Genomic DNA, 18151 nt, shown 5'->3' with positions numbered 1-18151 from the left:
TTTTGAGGGGGCAAAAATACTGATTTTTTTTTCCTCTGTGGGCTAAATAAGTAGAACAGAAGGTAGCTGGCATAGAGCTGTCTTATAAGAATGTTGGTTGTAGGGTTTTTATTTTAGATCAGTTTTAGTTTTAGAGAAAAAATGGAATACAGAGTGTTCTCATATACCCCTAAACCCCTACGCCCAGTTGCCCCTTTTATTAACATCCTGCACTAGTGTGGTACATTATCAAAGCTGAGCCAATATTGTAATTATTAACTAAAGTCTGTAGTTTACATTAGGGTTTGCTTTCGGTGTTTCACATTCTATGATTTTTGACAAATGTATAGTGACATGTACCCACCATTACAGTATTATACAGAATAGTTTCACCGCCCTAAAAATCTCCTGGGTTCCACCTATTTATCCCTCCCTCCCTTTCCACAAACTCCTGGCAACCACTGATCTTTTTTCCTGTCTCCATAATTTTGCCTTTTTCAGAATGTCATATAGTTAAACTCATACAGTATGTAGGCTTTTCAGATTGGCTTCTTTCACTTAGTAATACACATTTATCATTCCTCCATGTCTTTTCATGGCTTGATAGCTCATTTCTTTTTAGTGCTAAATAGTATTCAGTTGTTTGATGTACCACAGTTTATTTCTCCATTCACCTACTCAAGGACATCTTGGTTGCTTTTAAGTTTCGGCAATTATGAATAAAGCTTCTATAAATATCTATATATAGGTTTTTGTGTGGACATAAGTTTCCAGCTCTTTTAGGAAAATACCAAGTGCTGGATCATATGATAAGAGTATCCTTGTGCAAAATTTGTATAAACATAAATTTTCAGCTCATTTAAGTAAATACTGAGGAGCGTGGTTACTGCATCATATGGTAAGAGTGTATTTAGTTTTGTAAGAAACTGTCACACTGTCTTCCAAAGTGGCTGTACCATTCTGCATTCCCACCAGCAATGAGTGAGAGTTCTCCCTCCTTCCACTTCCTCTCCAGCATTTGGTGTTGTCAGTGTTTTGGATTTTAGCTGTTCTAATAGGTGTGTAGTGGTATCTTGTTGTTTTAGTTTGCAATTCCTTCATGACATATAATGTTGAATCTTTTCATATGCTTATTTGCCATCTGTATATCTTCTTTGGTGAGGCATCTTTTCAGATCTCTTGCCCATTAAAAAATTTGATTGTTTTCTTATTGTTGAGTTTTAAGAGTTCCGTGCGTATTTTGGATGCTGGTTCTTTATCAAATATGTTTTGTAGATATTTTAAACCAGTTTGTGGCTCGTCTTTTCAATATAGCTGTCATTTACAGAGTTGATTTTAAATTTTCTGTCTTAAATTTGTGTATTTAAATTTACATGTTTGCTACCCTGTTGGGTGTAGGGTTCTGATTTGCTTGTTTATATTTTGAAGCTTTATTATATTATTTAAAAACTTTTATAGGGCTTCCCTGGTGGCGCAGTGGTTGAGAGTCCGCCTGCCGATGCAGGGGACACGGGTTCGTGCCCCGGTCCGGGAAGATCCCACACGCCGCGGAGTAGCTGGGCCCGTGAGCCATGGCCGCTGAGCCTGCGCGTCCGGAGCCTGTGCTCCGCAACGGGAGAGGCCACAACAGTGAGAGGCCCGCGTACCGCAAAAAAAAAAAAAAAAAAACTTTTATAATATAGCAGTTTTGGAGATCGTAGTTGTCCTTCCTGACCATTGCTTTATATTTAAAAGATTTTCTACATCTGGAGATCAGATAACATAAAAAGGTCTTTATCATTTATTGAGCTCTTCTATTGTGCCAAGTTCTGTGCTAAATTCTTGGCATACATGATCTCGTTTAATCCTCCCTGTTTTTTACTTTCTGAGATAAATATGTCTTTTTTTTTTTGTGCGGTACGCGGGCCTCTCACTGGTGTGGACTCTCCCGTTGTGGAGCACAGGCTCCGGACGCGCAGGCTCAGTGGCCATGGCTCATGGGCCCAGCTGTTCCGCGGCATGTGGGATCCTCCCGGACCGGGGCACGAACCCGTGTCCCCTGCATCGGCAGGTGGACTCTCAACCACTGCGCCACCAGGGAAGCCCTTTTTTTTTTTTTAAGTAAGATAGAATTGAGAATGGTCTCTTTTTTAAAAAAATAAATTTGTTTATTTATTTATGGCTGCATTGGGTCTTCGTTGCTGAGTGCGGGCTTTCTCTAGTTGCAGCGAGCGGGGGCTACTCTTCTTTGCGGTGCGCGGGCTTCTCATTGTGGTGGCTTCTCTGGTTGCGGAGCACAGACTCTAGGCACGTGGGCTTCAGTAGTTGTGGCATGTGGGCTCAGTAGTTGTGGCTTGCAGGATCTAGAGCACAGGCTCAGTAGTTGTGGCATGCGGGCTCTAGAGCACGGGCTCTATAGTTGTGGCTCATGGGCTTAGTTGCTCCGCGGCATGTGGGATCTTCCCGGACCAGGGCTTGAACCCGTGTCCCCTGCATTGGCAGGCAGATTCTTAACCACTGCGCCACCAGGGAAGCCTTGAGATAAATATGTCTTATCTTCATGTCTCTCTTTTTTTTTTTTTGTCTCTCTTTTTATATCCACAAATCTCTTTGCCCTCTTCATTTTTATATATTGCCCTGCTTCATACTTCAGAGATTAAAGCTACTAGACTAAATCTTCATCTTCCCAGATTAAAATCTATAAACCTTTTTTTTTTTTTTTTTGCGGTATGTGGGCCTCTCACTGTTGTGGCCTCTCCCGTTGCGGAGCACAGGCTCCGGACGCGCAGGCTTAGCGGCCATGGCTCACAGGCCCTGCCGCTCCGCGGCATGTGAGATCTTCCCGGACTGGGGCACGAACCTGTGTCCCCTGCATTGGCAGGTGGACTCTCAACCACTGTGCCACCAGGGAAGCCCTGTAAACCTTTTAAGTGCAGCAACTTTCTCCTTTTTCTTTTTTGCAAAGACGACAGTTTCTAGAAGAGCTGTCTTCCTCCAATCAAAGACTAGTCACTCCATTTGAGCTCTCCCCTTCTCAAATATTTTGTTCCTTTCCTTAAACCCTTTTGCCTCTTCCACCTTTCCTGTCTCATTAGATTGTTTATCTCAGCACGTAAAACTGCTCTGGTATTTCCCACCTTAAAATAAACCTTTCTTTAACACTATATTCTCTTCTAGCTGGTTCCATTTCTTTAATTTGCTGTATGGCCAAACATTTTACAAAGAGTTGTCTATATGTGCTTTCTTCAATTCTTTTTTTCTTTTTAATTTCAAAAAAATATTTTTAATCTGTAGAATGAAAGCTCCCAAACATGGAAAAGGTAATGGAACGTAAAACACCCAGGATGGACATGCTGCGCCCAAGTGTTTAGTGAAGAGAGGACAGTTTCACAGGGTGCATTCCCAGAGAACGTGGGATAAAGAGTGAGGGAAGTTACTCAACCACCGACACCTGTGGGAGCATCAGACTGAAACCCACAAGGCCACCCTCTCCACCCAGCAGAGTCCTGCCACCCGCCACCTCCTCCACTCAGTACTCATGCTGGTATGTGCTTAGTCATCTGGCATACGGGAGACACTCAATACAAATCGGGTGTTGTAGGATTTCAGAGTGAAAGAGAAATCATGAAGCAGTTGTAAATACCAGCAGGACCTGTTCAGGTGAGAATTAGAAGCAGTTTGCCCTAGGGGCAGCATTTTTTTGTGCCAGAGTCAGCATGGGCCTTATGGGAGTGGGGAGGATGGACCTCTAAACTATGCCCTTGGAAAGGCTCCCGAAGGATGTCCTCAGGTGGTGAGAGCCGGCATTGGCACTTGAAGGAAGAAGGAGATTGGCAGACTGGTCCTCCTTCCAGCCACCTCCGCTCCCTCTGGCCCCCTTCCACGGGCCCTGCCCCACAACATACACACAGTCAGCTCCTCTTCTTCCTTGGGCTCTCCCGTTCCCATCACCATGTTCCTCAAGGGCAGGTCCTCCTGCCAGAGCAGGAATTCAGGGCCTCCAGCTAGCTCCAGATACCCATGACCAGATTCTGCTGAAGCTCAAACTGTATTACCCACAACTCCCCACCATGTGCTCTCTGCTTCACCTGGTTTTTGCTCCTCCCAGGAGACCTGATTCCATGGTTCCTTGGCTGGGCAAACTGTGTACGTCCTGTCTCACTCTAGACATCTGTGCATCCAGATCAGACTCATCTTTCCAAGGCAAGCACAAATGATCCCCTTGGGGGAGGATCATCCATATTCCTCTGAGGACAGGAGTCCCTGTTGATCTGTCCTCTGGTTTGAGGTACTCAAACTTAGTTCTTCCTCCACCTGATAGTCTGTCCCCTGAGGTGTCACTTGTCAAGGTCATTGATGAGCACCATGTTGGATCCATGTCTTTGTTCTCATCTTGTTTTTTTGCTCAGCAGCTTTCAACTCAGCTGAAGGAAAACATTTCCCTGAATATTGTCCTCTCTTAAGTCCATGATTACACATTCCCCAGGCTTTCCTTCTACCTCACTGGCTGCTCCTTTGTTCTCCCTTTGCTGGCTTCTCTTTAGGAGAGTCCTTCCTAGAAATGTTGGCATGCCCCAGGGATGAATTCTCAGATTTGCATTTATACTCCTCAGGTATCCTCTTCTAGGTTCATGCTGTAAGTACTTTCTATACACCAATGACAAGTGTTTATCTCCCACTCTGACCTCTCTCCTGAGCTTCGGATTCCTACATCCAGCTTTCCCCTTGGTAGTTCCTGTTGTACATCTAAGTGGCATCTCTAATGAACCACGGCTCTGTGGACGTTAGGACTGCTTTCCCAGCATCCATCTCAATTCTTAAAATTCATTCTGATCTGATTTCTACACTACTACTCAGCTAAAAGTGCTTTTTAAAAATTCATCAAGCAATTCCATATTGCCACAGCTGTTTACTGGATACTTTTCTGACCTCATCTTTCTTCTTAGTAGCATGACCATGTTGTCCTCTTAAAGTAGTCCTTTCTCTTAATTTCTGCAGTCTCCTGGCACGTTCAGTATTACTTTTCCTTTCATAAGAGTATTTGGCATTCTTGGCATGTGCTTCTCTTTCTTCGTCTACCAAAGCAAGATAACCACAAAGCAAATTTAAAACGATGCAGGTATGTTCTTTAAAACTTTTTTCTTGTTAATTACTTGGTAAAAATGGTCCTTTGTTTCTGTCATTTTTTCCCCCTATCATTTGTGTGGCTGAATGTTTTCCCATGTTCATGTTTGTCTTGTGTTCTTTCCTTGGTGAACTGTCCATGTTTATCTAATTGTGCTTTGCTATTTTTCACTATGACTTGTATGACTCATTCTAATTTAAATGCCATACTTTTTTTTGTAGACTGCATTCTCCATCCTGGAGTTTGGAAGCAAATGAATATATTCCCTTTTAGGCATCATAGAAATTAATATTTGAACAGTTCTGAAGACATAAGTATATTTCTAATATTTTGTCCGGTCTTTTGGCAAAATTTTTCTATTTGTGTATAATGATTGGCATATATTTTAGAAGCTATTACTTTAATTTCTGTGAGATTTAGTGATGGGGCCTTTCTTTTCAATTTGGTTTAGTAACAAGATTTTTTGGAATGCAGAATTGAAAGCTCAGTAAATAGGTAATCTAAGAATACTCCCTTCTCCTCAGCCCCATTATTGAATCAGGTGCTATGACTCTGCCATGACCTTACTAGTTAATTATATGTGTGATATTTTAATTTCTTAACAATTTTGTGAGAAAGAAAACGGTTAGTTACTATACTAATCTTAAATTTCAGCACATGTCTCAGTCTTAAAGTAGGGGCAATAGTGAACTGATGATATGTTAATAATACCAAACTTACATGTGTTCTGGATTCAAGAATCTTTTTCGTGCCTCTGTGCCCTTGTTTAGGCTGTTTGCTCTGCCTGGCATATCTTCTCTTACTCCTGCTTGGCAGGATTAACTCCATTCTGTGAGACTCCACTTGGATGGTCATATAAGATAGTGTTCCTAGTTGGATGGTGTTCATATCCCTGACCATTCTGCATTGACATTTTCTGTTTTATATGCTTTTCTCTGTATTGGACGAAAATCTTCTTGAGTGCAGAGAACGTGTTTCATTTTCATATTCTTGTACATAGTACAATGTCTGTCATGTAATATACATTCAGTCAATAAGGGTTTATTGAAATGAACTGATGAAATGAAATTAATCATGGCAGGTCTAGAAGAAATTGTTTAATACTTTAGATAAGATAACTGATTGAATGAGAACTTAGTACCTGTACTTTAACTAATGTGGTAATAGTTTATACCCAGAGCAAGAATAATTACATATTTTCCAGGTAGAGTAACAGGCTGGACTGGAGTGGGTGAGAGATTTACTGCTAGAGAAGAGAAAGAAACAGACAGTAGATCTCAAGGGTGTGATCTGTAGAGGAGAATTCTCTCCTGCGTGTCCATACACGTCCTTCTTAAATATTATCATTATTTTCCTGCCCCTTCCCCATTATCTATATACTTAAATCTCTACCAAATCTGTTGTCCTATTAGTAGAAGTGAAAAGGAAAAATAAACAATGGTGGTAACCTAGTGGTAATAATACTACAGTCTTGAGCTGCTCTAGAGGGTGTAACGTTCTTATTCTTCATATTTCTCAGCACCCATCCTAGAACATCAAATTGAAAAACAAGTTTGAACTTTCTTTTTAGGGGTACACAGTAAGGCATGAGTACCATGAATGGTGCCAAAGCTTCTGGAGGTCAAAGAAATCTTTCTTATATCACTGCTTCCTCCCCACCCTCACTGCCTATTGGGTGATAGAAGTAACTTTGATTCTCCGGAACATTTTGGTAGATACACTTCAACAGATAATATGTAATGCCTGTGCGTAATGTGATGTGAAGGCATAATACTTACCCTCAAGGTCTTCCCACTAGGGAGTGTGGGAGTTTGGGTCAATGAAACATGCACATATTGGGTTGGCCCAAAAGTTCATTTGGGTTTTTCCATAACACCTGGCAAAAAACCCGAATGAACTTTTTTGGCCAGCCCGATATTATAAAGTATGTGCTGTAAATCTGAAAACAAAATCCTGTGGGAATTCTCAGTAAGAAATGATCAGTATCACAATCAGGGATGATAAGTTAGGGGATGGGTTGTTGGTGAAGTTGATGGGTTCAGGTGAAGAAAATAGGCAAAGGCACGAAGGTAAGAAACCAAGGTCTGTTTTGTGAACCATTAAGTCTAATTAAACTGTAATCTAAGGTTCAAGTAGGGTTGAACGGAAGATAAGTTCTAGGCCGTTTTAAGGAAGACTGTAAATGATGAGTAAAGGAGTTTTTATTTAAGTAGGTAAGATGAAGCTCTGGGGGCTTCAGAACTGATTTAGAAAGATGAATCTGCAGGACCACGTGTAAGATACTACAATCTGACCTAGAAACTGGTATAGTAGTCCTGGCAGGAGGTAACGAGGGCCTGAAGTAGAATGTAGGCAGTAGCAGTTGAAAGAAAGGAAATGATGTGTTGGCACAGATAGAATATAAGGATCATGTAAACGGATTAGGTGTAGGATACAGAGACTTGGAAAATATCTGAGATGATGGAGTAATAATGTTATTAACAAAAGTAGGAGGAAGTTTTGGGGAAGGTGGTGAGTTATAGATATACTGATACGGCACATTATACATGGTGAGGTGCCATGTAAACAGAAATATGGGTTTGGGAGAGATGAAAGTTAAGATGTAAATAGATTTAAAAATTCTGTGCTTGGAAGTGATAGCTAAGGAAGGAGTGAAATTTCTGTCTAAGGGTTGCAAGTACAGCAAGAAGAGTAGTCTGAAGACAGAGTCTTTGGGAACGTCTCCGTGTAGAGATAAGAAGTCAGTGTCATAAGGGAAAGTGAAGAAATAACAGAGTAGGAAGGATTAATCATTGCCTAGGATAGATCTTGGCAATAGGTCACTTTATTCTATGTAAGAATCTTTTCTCATAGGACTATTTGTACTTACCATAGCATACATTATAATATTCCTCTATAACCCTATGATAATTTTTTCCTTTATCTAAATTTCTTCTTTTTTTCAGGAACTTAATCCCATTTAAGTAGGAATATTAGATAACTGGGTTGAGGTGTCATAGTGCCTTTAATGCATGAACTATAACTGTGATAATTAAACTTGGTTGTAGCAAAACATAAGAATATAGTCACAGGTGTTTACTTATCAGACGTTTAAGAATTACAAAATAACCTCTATTACAGTGCTGTTTACTATTTCTTACATGTAAAATAAGATATTGTAGCTTCTCTGTTGTCATTTATAAGGCTTCTAGGTTAAAGTAGCAATGTTGATATCGGGTTTATTGAAATAGGTTCTGTTTGCGTTTATTCAGGTTTTTATTCAGCACTTAACTTTATAGGAAAACAATCTCAAACTTAGAATATGTGCTGCTGAAGCAAGCACAAAACTCTAAAACTTAGAATATCAGCTCTTGTAAAATTAGGTTCTCGTAAAACCTTAGTGAATGTACGAGGGTTGACTTATCCATACAGCAGATGTGCAGCAGCCTCAACACTTTAAAGCTTCATTTGGCGCTTAGAAATAACAAGAAAAATCTCTTGAGCCCCAAATTATTGTTTAAATAAGTGTGCAAATGTAAAATACATTTCAGAAGGATTAAAAAAATTGTTTTGGTGCTCTTATTCCTTACAAATATTCCTTGTGAGTAGTTGACTAGGACAGAGCACTTAAAGTTTGTTCTTTTGTATTAACGCGTGCATTATGGTTTTACAAAGTAATATAGCTTTACTTTTTCTGATAACGCAAGTATTTATGCCCAAGGTAAAAAAAAAAATTAGACCATATTAAAAATCATTAAAAGACTCACATTATATTCCTTACATTCAGAGAAAACTTGTGTTAACATTTTGGGCCTTACTTTTTCTGACTTTTTTCTTGTGCTTACATTTATACACAGGCACCTACAAAATTAGGATGATTGTGTTAAGGTACTTTGTAACCAGCTCTGTTTCAATTAGTTATTTCGTAGATATTTTTCCATATCAGTAATACATAACAATAATATTTTCATTACTGCATAAAGGTAGTATATGAATGTATTGTTTAATCAGTCTCATGTCTTTTTCTTTTTCACCATTAACTGTCAGTGAACATCCTTGTCTGTGTCTTTTTCTTATTTGACTGTTTTCCTAAGGTAAGTTTAGAAGTTTAGAGTCCTAAACTGTGTGGGAGAGGGGAGAGTGGGACATAGTAGACTTTGAACAGTTAATGACTAGTCAGAGAGGTCATGACAGTTGTTAGATATAATGATTTATAGTATTAGAAAGTGGTTTTACATTCATTATCTTACTTGATGTTCACAACTGCTTAAAATATGACATGCTGTAATAGTAGAACTGACATTAAGATAAAAGGTTTCTGATTCAGACACTTGTGTACATTCTACTGAACCATAGAGTCTTTCTGTAGAACTAGGGCAAGAAAATGGTGTTTGCCAGCAGTATAGAATATGTAACTTTACACTTGCTTTCCTTTGTGACCTTGGAAATAATCACTTCACCACTTTTTACTGTGTACTCTCCGTTTTTCAAGTAGGGTTTGTGGTACGTGGCAGTTTATGTTCCATAGGGTTATAATACTTAAGATGCTTGGGAAGAAAGTGTCCTTTTGTTACTTTTATTTTAATTTATCATTATTTATCATGATTATTACCATTTTATTTACTTCATCATTTTTATTTGTCATTATTACTTTAAACAGACATTTCTTTATAAATGCATTTTACATGTTAGAGTGAAAGGAAAAGAGGAATTCAGGAAAGTAGAAAAATGTACGCCAGAATTTACTCAATCAAATCAATGCTACATTTCCAAGCAGTGACCTTGAGAAGCTATGTACTGTACTTGCTGTCATTACTCAAAATATCCATCGGATCTCATTTTTTAAACAACAGCTTCGGGATTTTATTTGCATCTGTACAAAGATGAATCTATTCAACGTGAAAATATTAGTGAAGTCAAGTCAATAATTTAGTTGTTGGGTTTACATGAATACTGATAATTAGTTTTCAAAGCATTTTAAACTAGTGTGTGTAGATTCAGCAACATAATGGTTTTGATGAGTATTTTTGAAGATTAGATTGATAGAATGGGTTATCTTTGAAGTAATGATTGTTTGTTTGTTTTTCTAGTCAGCAGATAAGCAGCGAGCCCTAGAAGAAACCAAAGCCTACACCACCCAGTCCTTAGCAAGTGTTGCCTATCTGATAAATACCTTGGCCAACAATGTCCTGCAGATGCTGGATATCCAGGCGTCCCAACTTCGAAGGATGGAGTCTTCAATCAATCATATTTCACAAGTGAGACCACACTATTTCCCTATTTTGCCTATGAGGAACACGTAATAAACACAGGCAATCTGTAACGCTGGCAGCCTTTATTACGTGAGTTAACTCACATGTATGATTTGGAAAATACAAACTCAGTAGTAGGTTGTTTTTTGTTTCTCTCTTTTTGTCTAGTGATTATCTTCTCTGTGATTTTGATAGGGAAGTATACTTTGTTTATTTTAAACATCTTTTTAAAAAAATTTATTTTTGTCTGCGTTGGGTCTTTGTCGCTGTGCATGGGCTTTCTCTAGTTGTGGTGAATGGGGGCTACTCTTTGTTATGGTGCGTGGACTTCTCATTGCGATGGCTTCTCTTGTTGCACAGCATGGGCTCTAGGCGCGCAGGCTTCAGTAGTTGTGGCACGCGGGCTCCAGTAGTTGCGGCACACGGACTCTAGAGCACAGGCTCGTTAGTTGTGGTGCAAAGGCTTAGTTGCTCCATGACATGTGGGATCGTCCTGGACCAGGGCTCGAACTCGTGTCCCCTGCATTGGCAGGCGGGTTCTTAACCACTGCATCACCAGGGAAGTCCCTAAACATCTTTTTAAAAAAATATTTATTTATTTGGTTGCACCAGGTCTTAGTTGCAGCAGGTGGGCTCCTTAGTTGCGGCACATGGGCTTCTTAGTTGCAGCTCCACGGCTCCTTAGTTGCAGCAGGCAGCCTCCCTAGTTGCAGCTTGCTGGCTCCTTAGTTGTGGCACAAGGGCTCCCCAGTTGTGGCATACAATCTCTTAGTTGCAGCATGCATGTAGGATATAGTTCCCTGACCAGGAATTGAACCTGGGCCCCCTGCATTGGGAGCTCGGAGTCCTATCCACTACACCACCATGGAAGTCCTGGGAAGTCTACTTTAATGGTTTCGTTAAAACTCAGTTGTCAAGTTAAAATAATCGGCCTTGAGGTGAGAATTTGCCTGCTTTCTTCCAATTTTTACCGAATTTTACACTTAAAATGTGATAGCTTGATGACTTGTTTAAATGCTTTTTTCTGTTACCTCAGTAATGGAAAGATTAAGTGACCTTATAAAATTATCTTTGTATAGAACTTAGAAAAAATTAATGTTATACTTTCTCCATTGTAAATGTCGTAAAGAAGAGAGAAAAAAATAGGAAAACAAACCCTTTCTCCACTACTCAAACTCCTCCTGTTAATATTTTGGTATATTTCCTTTTAATATTTTTTTCTTCTAAATGATTTTTAAAATTTAGCTGGGATTATACTATATATGGAATTTTGAGTTCTGCTCGTTTAACTTACCATTGCAACAAACATCTTCTCATGATGTTATAAGATCTTCATAAACATTTTCGATGGCTACATAATGTTGTGTATATATATCATAATTTTCATAACCATTCCTATATTTGGGACCATTTAAAATATTACTACAGTAAAAACCAATTTATAATTGCAAAATACATTTTTAAAAACATTAAAATGAAAAGATTTTGATCTATCTGCTTCTCTTTGAAATCTTTGGAACTTTTCTATTTTAGCTCTCTTGCCATTTGAGTAACTTGGTGGTATTCAATTCTGTTTTTAGAACTAAATGATTAAAATGCTTCTGGAATAAAAAGAGTTTTAAAATGTGCATATTACCATTCTTCATATATCTTAAAAGTTCAGGACTCCTCTAAAATTGACTAATCCATCAATTTTTCAAAGTCTTGGGTTTAATTTATATAATTAAATATAGTCCACATAACTGAATCAGTTATGTAAGGTCTACCTTATATTTCTTCTTTTTTTTTTTTTAACATCTTTGTTGGAGTATAATTGCTTTACAGTGGTGTGTTAGTTTCTGCTGTATAACAGAGTGAATCAGCTATACGTATACATATATCCCCATATCTCCTCCTTCTTGCATCTCTCTTCCACCCTCCTTATCCCACCTCTCTAGTTGGACACAGAGCACCGAGTTGATCTCCCTGTGCTATGCAGCTGCTTCCCACTAGCTATCTATTTTACATTTGGTAGTGTATATATGCCCATGCCACTCTCTCACTTCATCCCAGCTTACCCTTCCCCCTCCCCATATCCTCAAGTACATTCTCTACATCTGCATCTTTATTCCTGTCCTGCCCCTAGGTTCTTCAGAACCAATTTTTTTTTTTAAGATTTCATATCTATGTGTTGGCATACAGTATTTGTTTTTCTCTTTCTGACTTACTTCACTCTGTATGACAGACTCTAGGTCCATCCACCTCACTACAAATAATTGAATTTCGTTCCTTTTTATGGCTGAGTAATATTCCATTGTATATATGTGCCACATCTTCTTTATCCTTTCATGTGTTGATGGACACTTAGGTTGCTTCGATGTCCTGGCTGTTGTAAATAGAGCTGCAGTGAACATTGTGGTACATGACTCTTTTTGAATTACGGTTTTCTCAAGGTATATGCCCAGTAGTAGGATTGCTAGCTCATATGGCAGTTCCATTTTTAGTTTTTGAAGGAACTTCCATACTATTCTCCATAGGGGCTGTATCAATTTACATTCCCTCCAACAGTGCAAGAGGGTTCCCTTTTTTCTACACCCTCTCCAACATTTATTGTTTGTAGATTTTTTGATGATGGCCATTCTGACCCGTGTGAGGTGCTACCTCATTGTAGTTGTGATTTTCATTTCTCTAATTAGTGATGTTGAACATCCTTTCATGTGTTTCTTGGCAATCTGTATATCTTCTTTGGAGATGTCTGTTTAGGTCTTCTGCCCATTTTTGGATTGAATTGTTTTGTTGTTTTGATATTGAGCTGCACAAGCTGCTTGTATATTTTGGAGATTAATCCTTTGTCAGATGCTTTGCAAATATTTTCTCCCATTCTGAGGTTTGTCCTTTTGTCTTGTTTATGGTTTTCTTTGCAATGCAAAAGCTTTTAAGTTTCATTCGGTCTCATTTGTTTATTTTTGTTTTTATTTCCATTTGTCTAGGAGGTGGGTCAAAGAGGATCTTGCTATGATTTATGTCATAGAGTGTTCTGCCTATGTTTTCCTCTAAGAGTTTGATAGTGTCTGGCCTTACATTTAGGTCTTTAATCCATTTTGAGTTTATTTTTGTGTATGGTGTTAGGAAGTGTTTAATTTCATTCTTTTACATTTAGCTGTCTAGTTTTCACAGCACCACTTATTGAAGAGGTTGTCTTTTCTCCATTGTATATTTCTGCCTCCTTTATCAAAGATAAGGTGACCATATATGAGTGGTTTTATATATGGGCTTTCTCTCCTGTTCCATTGATCTCTATTTCTGTTTTTGTGCCAGAACCATACTGTCTTGATTACTGTAGCTTTGTTGTATAGTCTGAAGTCAGGGACCCTGATTCCTCCAGCTCCGTTTTTCTTTCTGAAGATTGCTTTGGCTATTCGGGGTCTTTTGTGTTTCCATGCAAATTGTGAAATTTTTTTGTTCTAGTTCTGTGAAAAATGCCATTGGTAGTTTGATAGGGATTGCATTGAATCTGTCGATTGCTTTGGGTAGTAGAGTCATTTTCACAATGTTGATTCTTCCAGTCCAAGAACATGGTATATCTCTCCATCTATTGGTATCATCTTTAATTTCTTTCATCAGTGTCTTATAATTTTCTGCATACAGATCTTTTGTCTCCTTAGGTAGGTTTATTCCTAGGTATTTTTTTTTTTTTGTTGCAGTGTTAAATGGGAGTGTTTCCTTAATTTCTCTTTCAGATTTTTCATCATTAGTGTATAGGAATGCAGGAGATTTCTGTGCATTAATTTTCTATCCTGCAACTTTACCAAATTCATTGATTAGCTCTAGTAGTTTTCTGGTGGTATCTTTAGGATTCTCTATGTGTAGTGTCATGTCATCTGCAAACGGTGACAGTTTTACTTCTTCCTTTCTGATTTGGATTCCTTTTATTTCTTTTTCTTCTGTGATTGCTGTGTCTAAAACTTCCAAACTATGTTGAATAATAGTGGTGAGAGTGAACATCCTTGTCTTGTTCCTGATCTTAGTGGAAATGGTTTCAGTTTTCCACCATTGAGGACAGTGTTGGCTGTGGGTTTGTCATATATGGCCTTTATATGTTGAGGAAAGTTCCCTCTATGCCTACTTTCTGCAGGGTTTTTATCATAAATGGGTGTTGAATTTTGTCAAAAGCTTTTTCTGCATCTATTGAGATGATCGTATGGTTTTTCTCCTTCAGTTTGTTAATATGGTGTATCAGATTGATTGATTTGCGGATACTGAAGAATCCTTGCATTTGTGAAATAAACCCCACTTGATTATGGTGTATGATCCTTTTAATGTGCTGTTGGATTCTGTTTGCTAGTATTCTGTTGAGGATTTTTGCATCTATATTCATCAGTGATATTGGCCTGTAGTTTTCTTTCTTTGTGACATCCTTGTGTGGTTTTGGTATCAGGGTGATGGTGGCCTCTTAGAATGAGTTTGGGAGTGTTCCTCCCTCTGCTATATTTTGGAAGAGTTTGAGAAGGATAGGTGTTAGCTCTTCTCTAAATGTTTGATAGAATTCGCCTGTGAAGCCATCTGGTCCTGGGCTTTTGTGTGTTGGAAGATTTTTAATCACAGTGTCAATTTCAGTGCATGTGATTGGCCTGTTTATATTTTGTATTTTTTGCTGGTTCAGTCTCAGAAGGTTGTGCTTTTTAAAGAGTTTGTCCTTTTCCTCCAGGTTGTCCATTTTATTGGCATGTAGTTGCTTGTAGTAATCTCTCATGATCTTTTGTCTTTCTGCATTGTGAGTTGTTACTTCTCCTTTTTCATTTCTAATTCTGTTCATTTGAGCCTTCTCCCATTTTTTCTTGATGAGTCTGGCTAATGGTTTATCAGTTTTGTTTATCTTCTCAAAGAACCAGTGTTTAGATTTATTCATCTTTGTTATTGTTTCCTTCATTTCTTTTTCATTTATTTCTGATTTGAGCTTTATCATTTCTTTCCTTCTGCTAACATTGGGGTTTTTTTGTTCTTCTTTCTCTTACTGCATTAGGTATAAGGTTAGGTTGTTTATTTGAGATTTTTTTGTATTTTGAGGTAGGACTGTATTGCTTATAAACTTCCCTTTTAGAACTGCTTTTGCTGCATCCCATAGGTTTTGGGTCATAGTGTTTTCATTGTCATTTGTTTCTAGGTATTTTTTGATTTCTTCAGTGATCTCTTGGTTATTAAGTAGTGTATTGTTTAGCCTCCATGTGTTTGTATTTTTTACAGATTTTTTTCCTGTAATTGATATCCAGTCTCATAGCGTTGTGGTTGGCAAAGATACTTGATATGTTTTTAATTTTCTGAAATTTACCAAGGCTTGATTTGTGACCCAAGATACGATCTATCCTGGAGAATGTTCCATGAGCACTTGAGAAGAAAGTGTATTCTGTTGTTTTTGGATGGAACGTTCTATAAATATAATTTAAGTCCATCTTGTTTAATGTATCATTTAAAGCTTGTGTTTCCTTATTTATTTTCATTTTGGAGATCTATCCATTGGTGAAAGTGGGGTGTTAAAGTCCCCTACTATGATTGTGTTACTGTCGATTTCCCCTTTTATGGCTGTTAGCATTTGCCTTTTGTATTGAGGTGCTCCTATGTTGGGTGTATAAATATTTACAGTTGTTATATCTTCTTCTTGGATTGATCCCTTGATCATTATGTAGTGTCCTTTTTTGCATCTTGTAGTAGCCTTTATTTTAAAGTCTATTTTGTCTGATATGAGAATTGCTACTCTAGCTTTCTTTTGATTTCCATTTCCATGGAATATCTTTTTCCATCCCCTTACTTTCAGTCTGTATGTGTCCTTAGGTCTGATGTGGGTCTCTTGTGGACAGCATATATATGGGTCTTGTTTTTGTATCCATTCAGCCAGTCTACATCTTTTGGTTGGAGCATTTAATCCATTTACATTTAATGTAATTATCGATATGTATGTTCCTATGACCATTTTCTTAATGTTTTGGGTTTGTTATTGTAGGTCTTTTTCATCTCCTGTGTTTCCTGCCTAGAGGAGTTCCTTTAGCATTTGTTTTAAAGCTGTTTTCGTGGTGCTTAATTCTCTTAGTTTTTGCTTGTCTGTAAAGCCTTTAATTTCTCTGTCGAATCTGAATGAGATCCTTGCTGGGTAGAGTAATCTTTTTTTTATTATTATTATTTTTTTATTTTTTATTAGTTTCTGCTTTATAACAAAGTGAATCAGTCATACATACACATCTGTTCCCACATCCCTTCCCTATTGCGTCTCCCTCCCTCCCACCCTCCCTATCCCACCCCTCCAGGCGGTCACAAAGCACCGAGCTGATCTCCCTGTGCTCTGCGGCTGCTTCCCCCTATCTATCTACCTTACGTTTGGTAGTGTATATATGTCCATGCCTCTCTTTCGCTTTGTCACAGCTTACCCTTCACCCTCCCCATATCCTCAAGTCCGTTCTCAAGTAGGTCTGTGTCTTTATTCCCGTTTTACCCCTAGGTTCTTCATGACATTTTTTTTTTAATTCCATATATATGTGTTAGCATACGGTATTTGTCTTTCTCTTTCTGACTTACTTCACTCTGTATGACAGACTCTAGGTCTATCCACCTCATTACAAATAGCTCAGTTTCGTTCCTTTTTATGGCTGAGTAATATTCCATTGTATATATGTGCCACATCTTCTTTATCCATTCATCCGATGATGGACACTTAGGTTGTTTCCAGCTCCGGGCTATTGTGAATAGAGCTGCAATGAACATTTTGGTACATGTCTCTTTTTGAATTATGGTTTTCTCAGGGTATATGCCTAGTAGTGGAATTGCTGGGTCATATGGTAGTTCTATTTTTAGTTTTTTAAGGAACCTCCATACTGTTCTCCATAGTGGCTGTACCAATTCACATTCCCACCAGCAGTGCAAGAGTGTTCCCTTTTCTCCACACCCTCTCCAGCATTTATTGTTTCTAGATTTCTTGATGATGGCCATTCTGACTGGTGTGAGATGATATCTCATTGTAGTTTTGATTTGCATTTCTCTAATGATTAATGATGTTGAGCATTCTTTCATGTGTTTGTTGGCAGTCTGTATATCTTCTTTGGAGAAATGCCTATTTAAGTCTTCTGCCCATTTTTGGATTGGGTTGTTTGTTTTTTTGCTATTGAGCTGCATAAGCTGTTTATAAATTTTGGAGATTAATCCTTTGTCAGTTGCTTCATTTGCAAATATTTTCTCCCATTCTGAGGGTTGTCTTTTGGTCTTGTTTATAGTTTCCTTTGCTGTGCAAAAGCTTTGAAGTTTCATTAGGTCCCATTTGTTTATCTTTGTTTTTAGTTCCATTTCTCTAGGAGGTGGGTCCAAAAGGATCTTGCTGTGATTTATGTCATAGAGTGTTCTACCTATGTTTTCCTCTAAGAGTTTGATAGTTTCTGGCCTTACAGGTCTTTAATCCATTTTGAGCTTATTTTTGTGTATGGTGTTAGGGAATGATCTAATCTCATACTTTTACATGTCCCTGTCCAGTTTTCCCAGCACCACTTATTGAAGAGGCTGTCCTTTCTCCACTGTACATTCCTGCCTCCTTTATCAAAGATAAGTTGGCCATATGTGCGTGGGTTTATCTCTGGGCTTTCTATCCCGATCCACTGATCTATCTTTCTGTTTTTATGCCAGTACCACACTGTCTTAATTACTGTAGCTTTGTAGTATAGTCTGAAGTCAGGGAGCCTGATTCCTCCAGCTCCGTTTTTCATTCTCAAGATTGCTTTGGCTATTCGGGGTCTTTTGTTTTTCCAAACAAATTTTGAAATTTTTTGTTCTAGTTCTGTGAAAAATGCCATTGGTAGTTTGATAGGGATTGCATTGAATC

The 18151-nt window shown here is 38.3% G+C and overlaps 1 protein-coding gene across 48 annotated transcripts in view; it reads left to right on the top strand.

Moving 5' to 3' along the window:
- Positions 1-18151, top strand: part of ABI2 (abl interactor 2) — a gene marked incomplete at both ends in the record, with an annotated part of 98578 nt that overhangs the window by 20110 nt on the left and 60317 nt on the right. For 39 of the 48 annotated variants that reach the window (XM_079709705.1, XM_079709695.1, XM_079709678.1 and 36 more), the window contains one exon: positions 10153-10320. The exons of the other annotated variants lie outside the window; for them this stretch is intronic. In XM_079709705.1, the coding sequence (XP_079565831.1) occupies positions 10153-10320 (168 nt within the window). The remainder of the gene's footprint in view (positions 1-10152; positions 10321-18151) is intronic. 48 annotated transcript variants of the gene reach the window in all.

Source organism: Hyperoodon ampullatus (assembly GCF_949752795.1).
Source record: "Hyperoodon ampullatus genome assembly, chromosome: 8".
Lineage (NCBI taxonomy): Eukaryota > Metazoa > Chordata > Mammalia > Artiodactyla > Ziphiidae > Hyperoodon > Hyperoodon ampullatus.
This window is presented reverse-complemented; position numbering and strand designations above follow the sequence as displayed.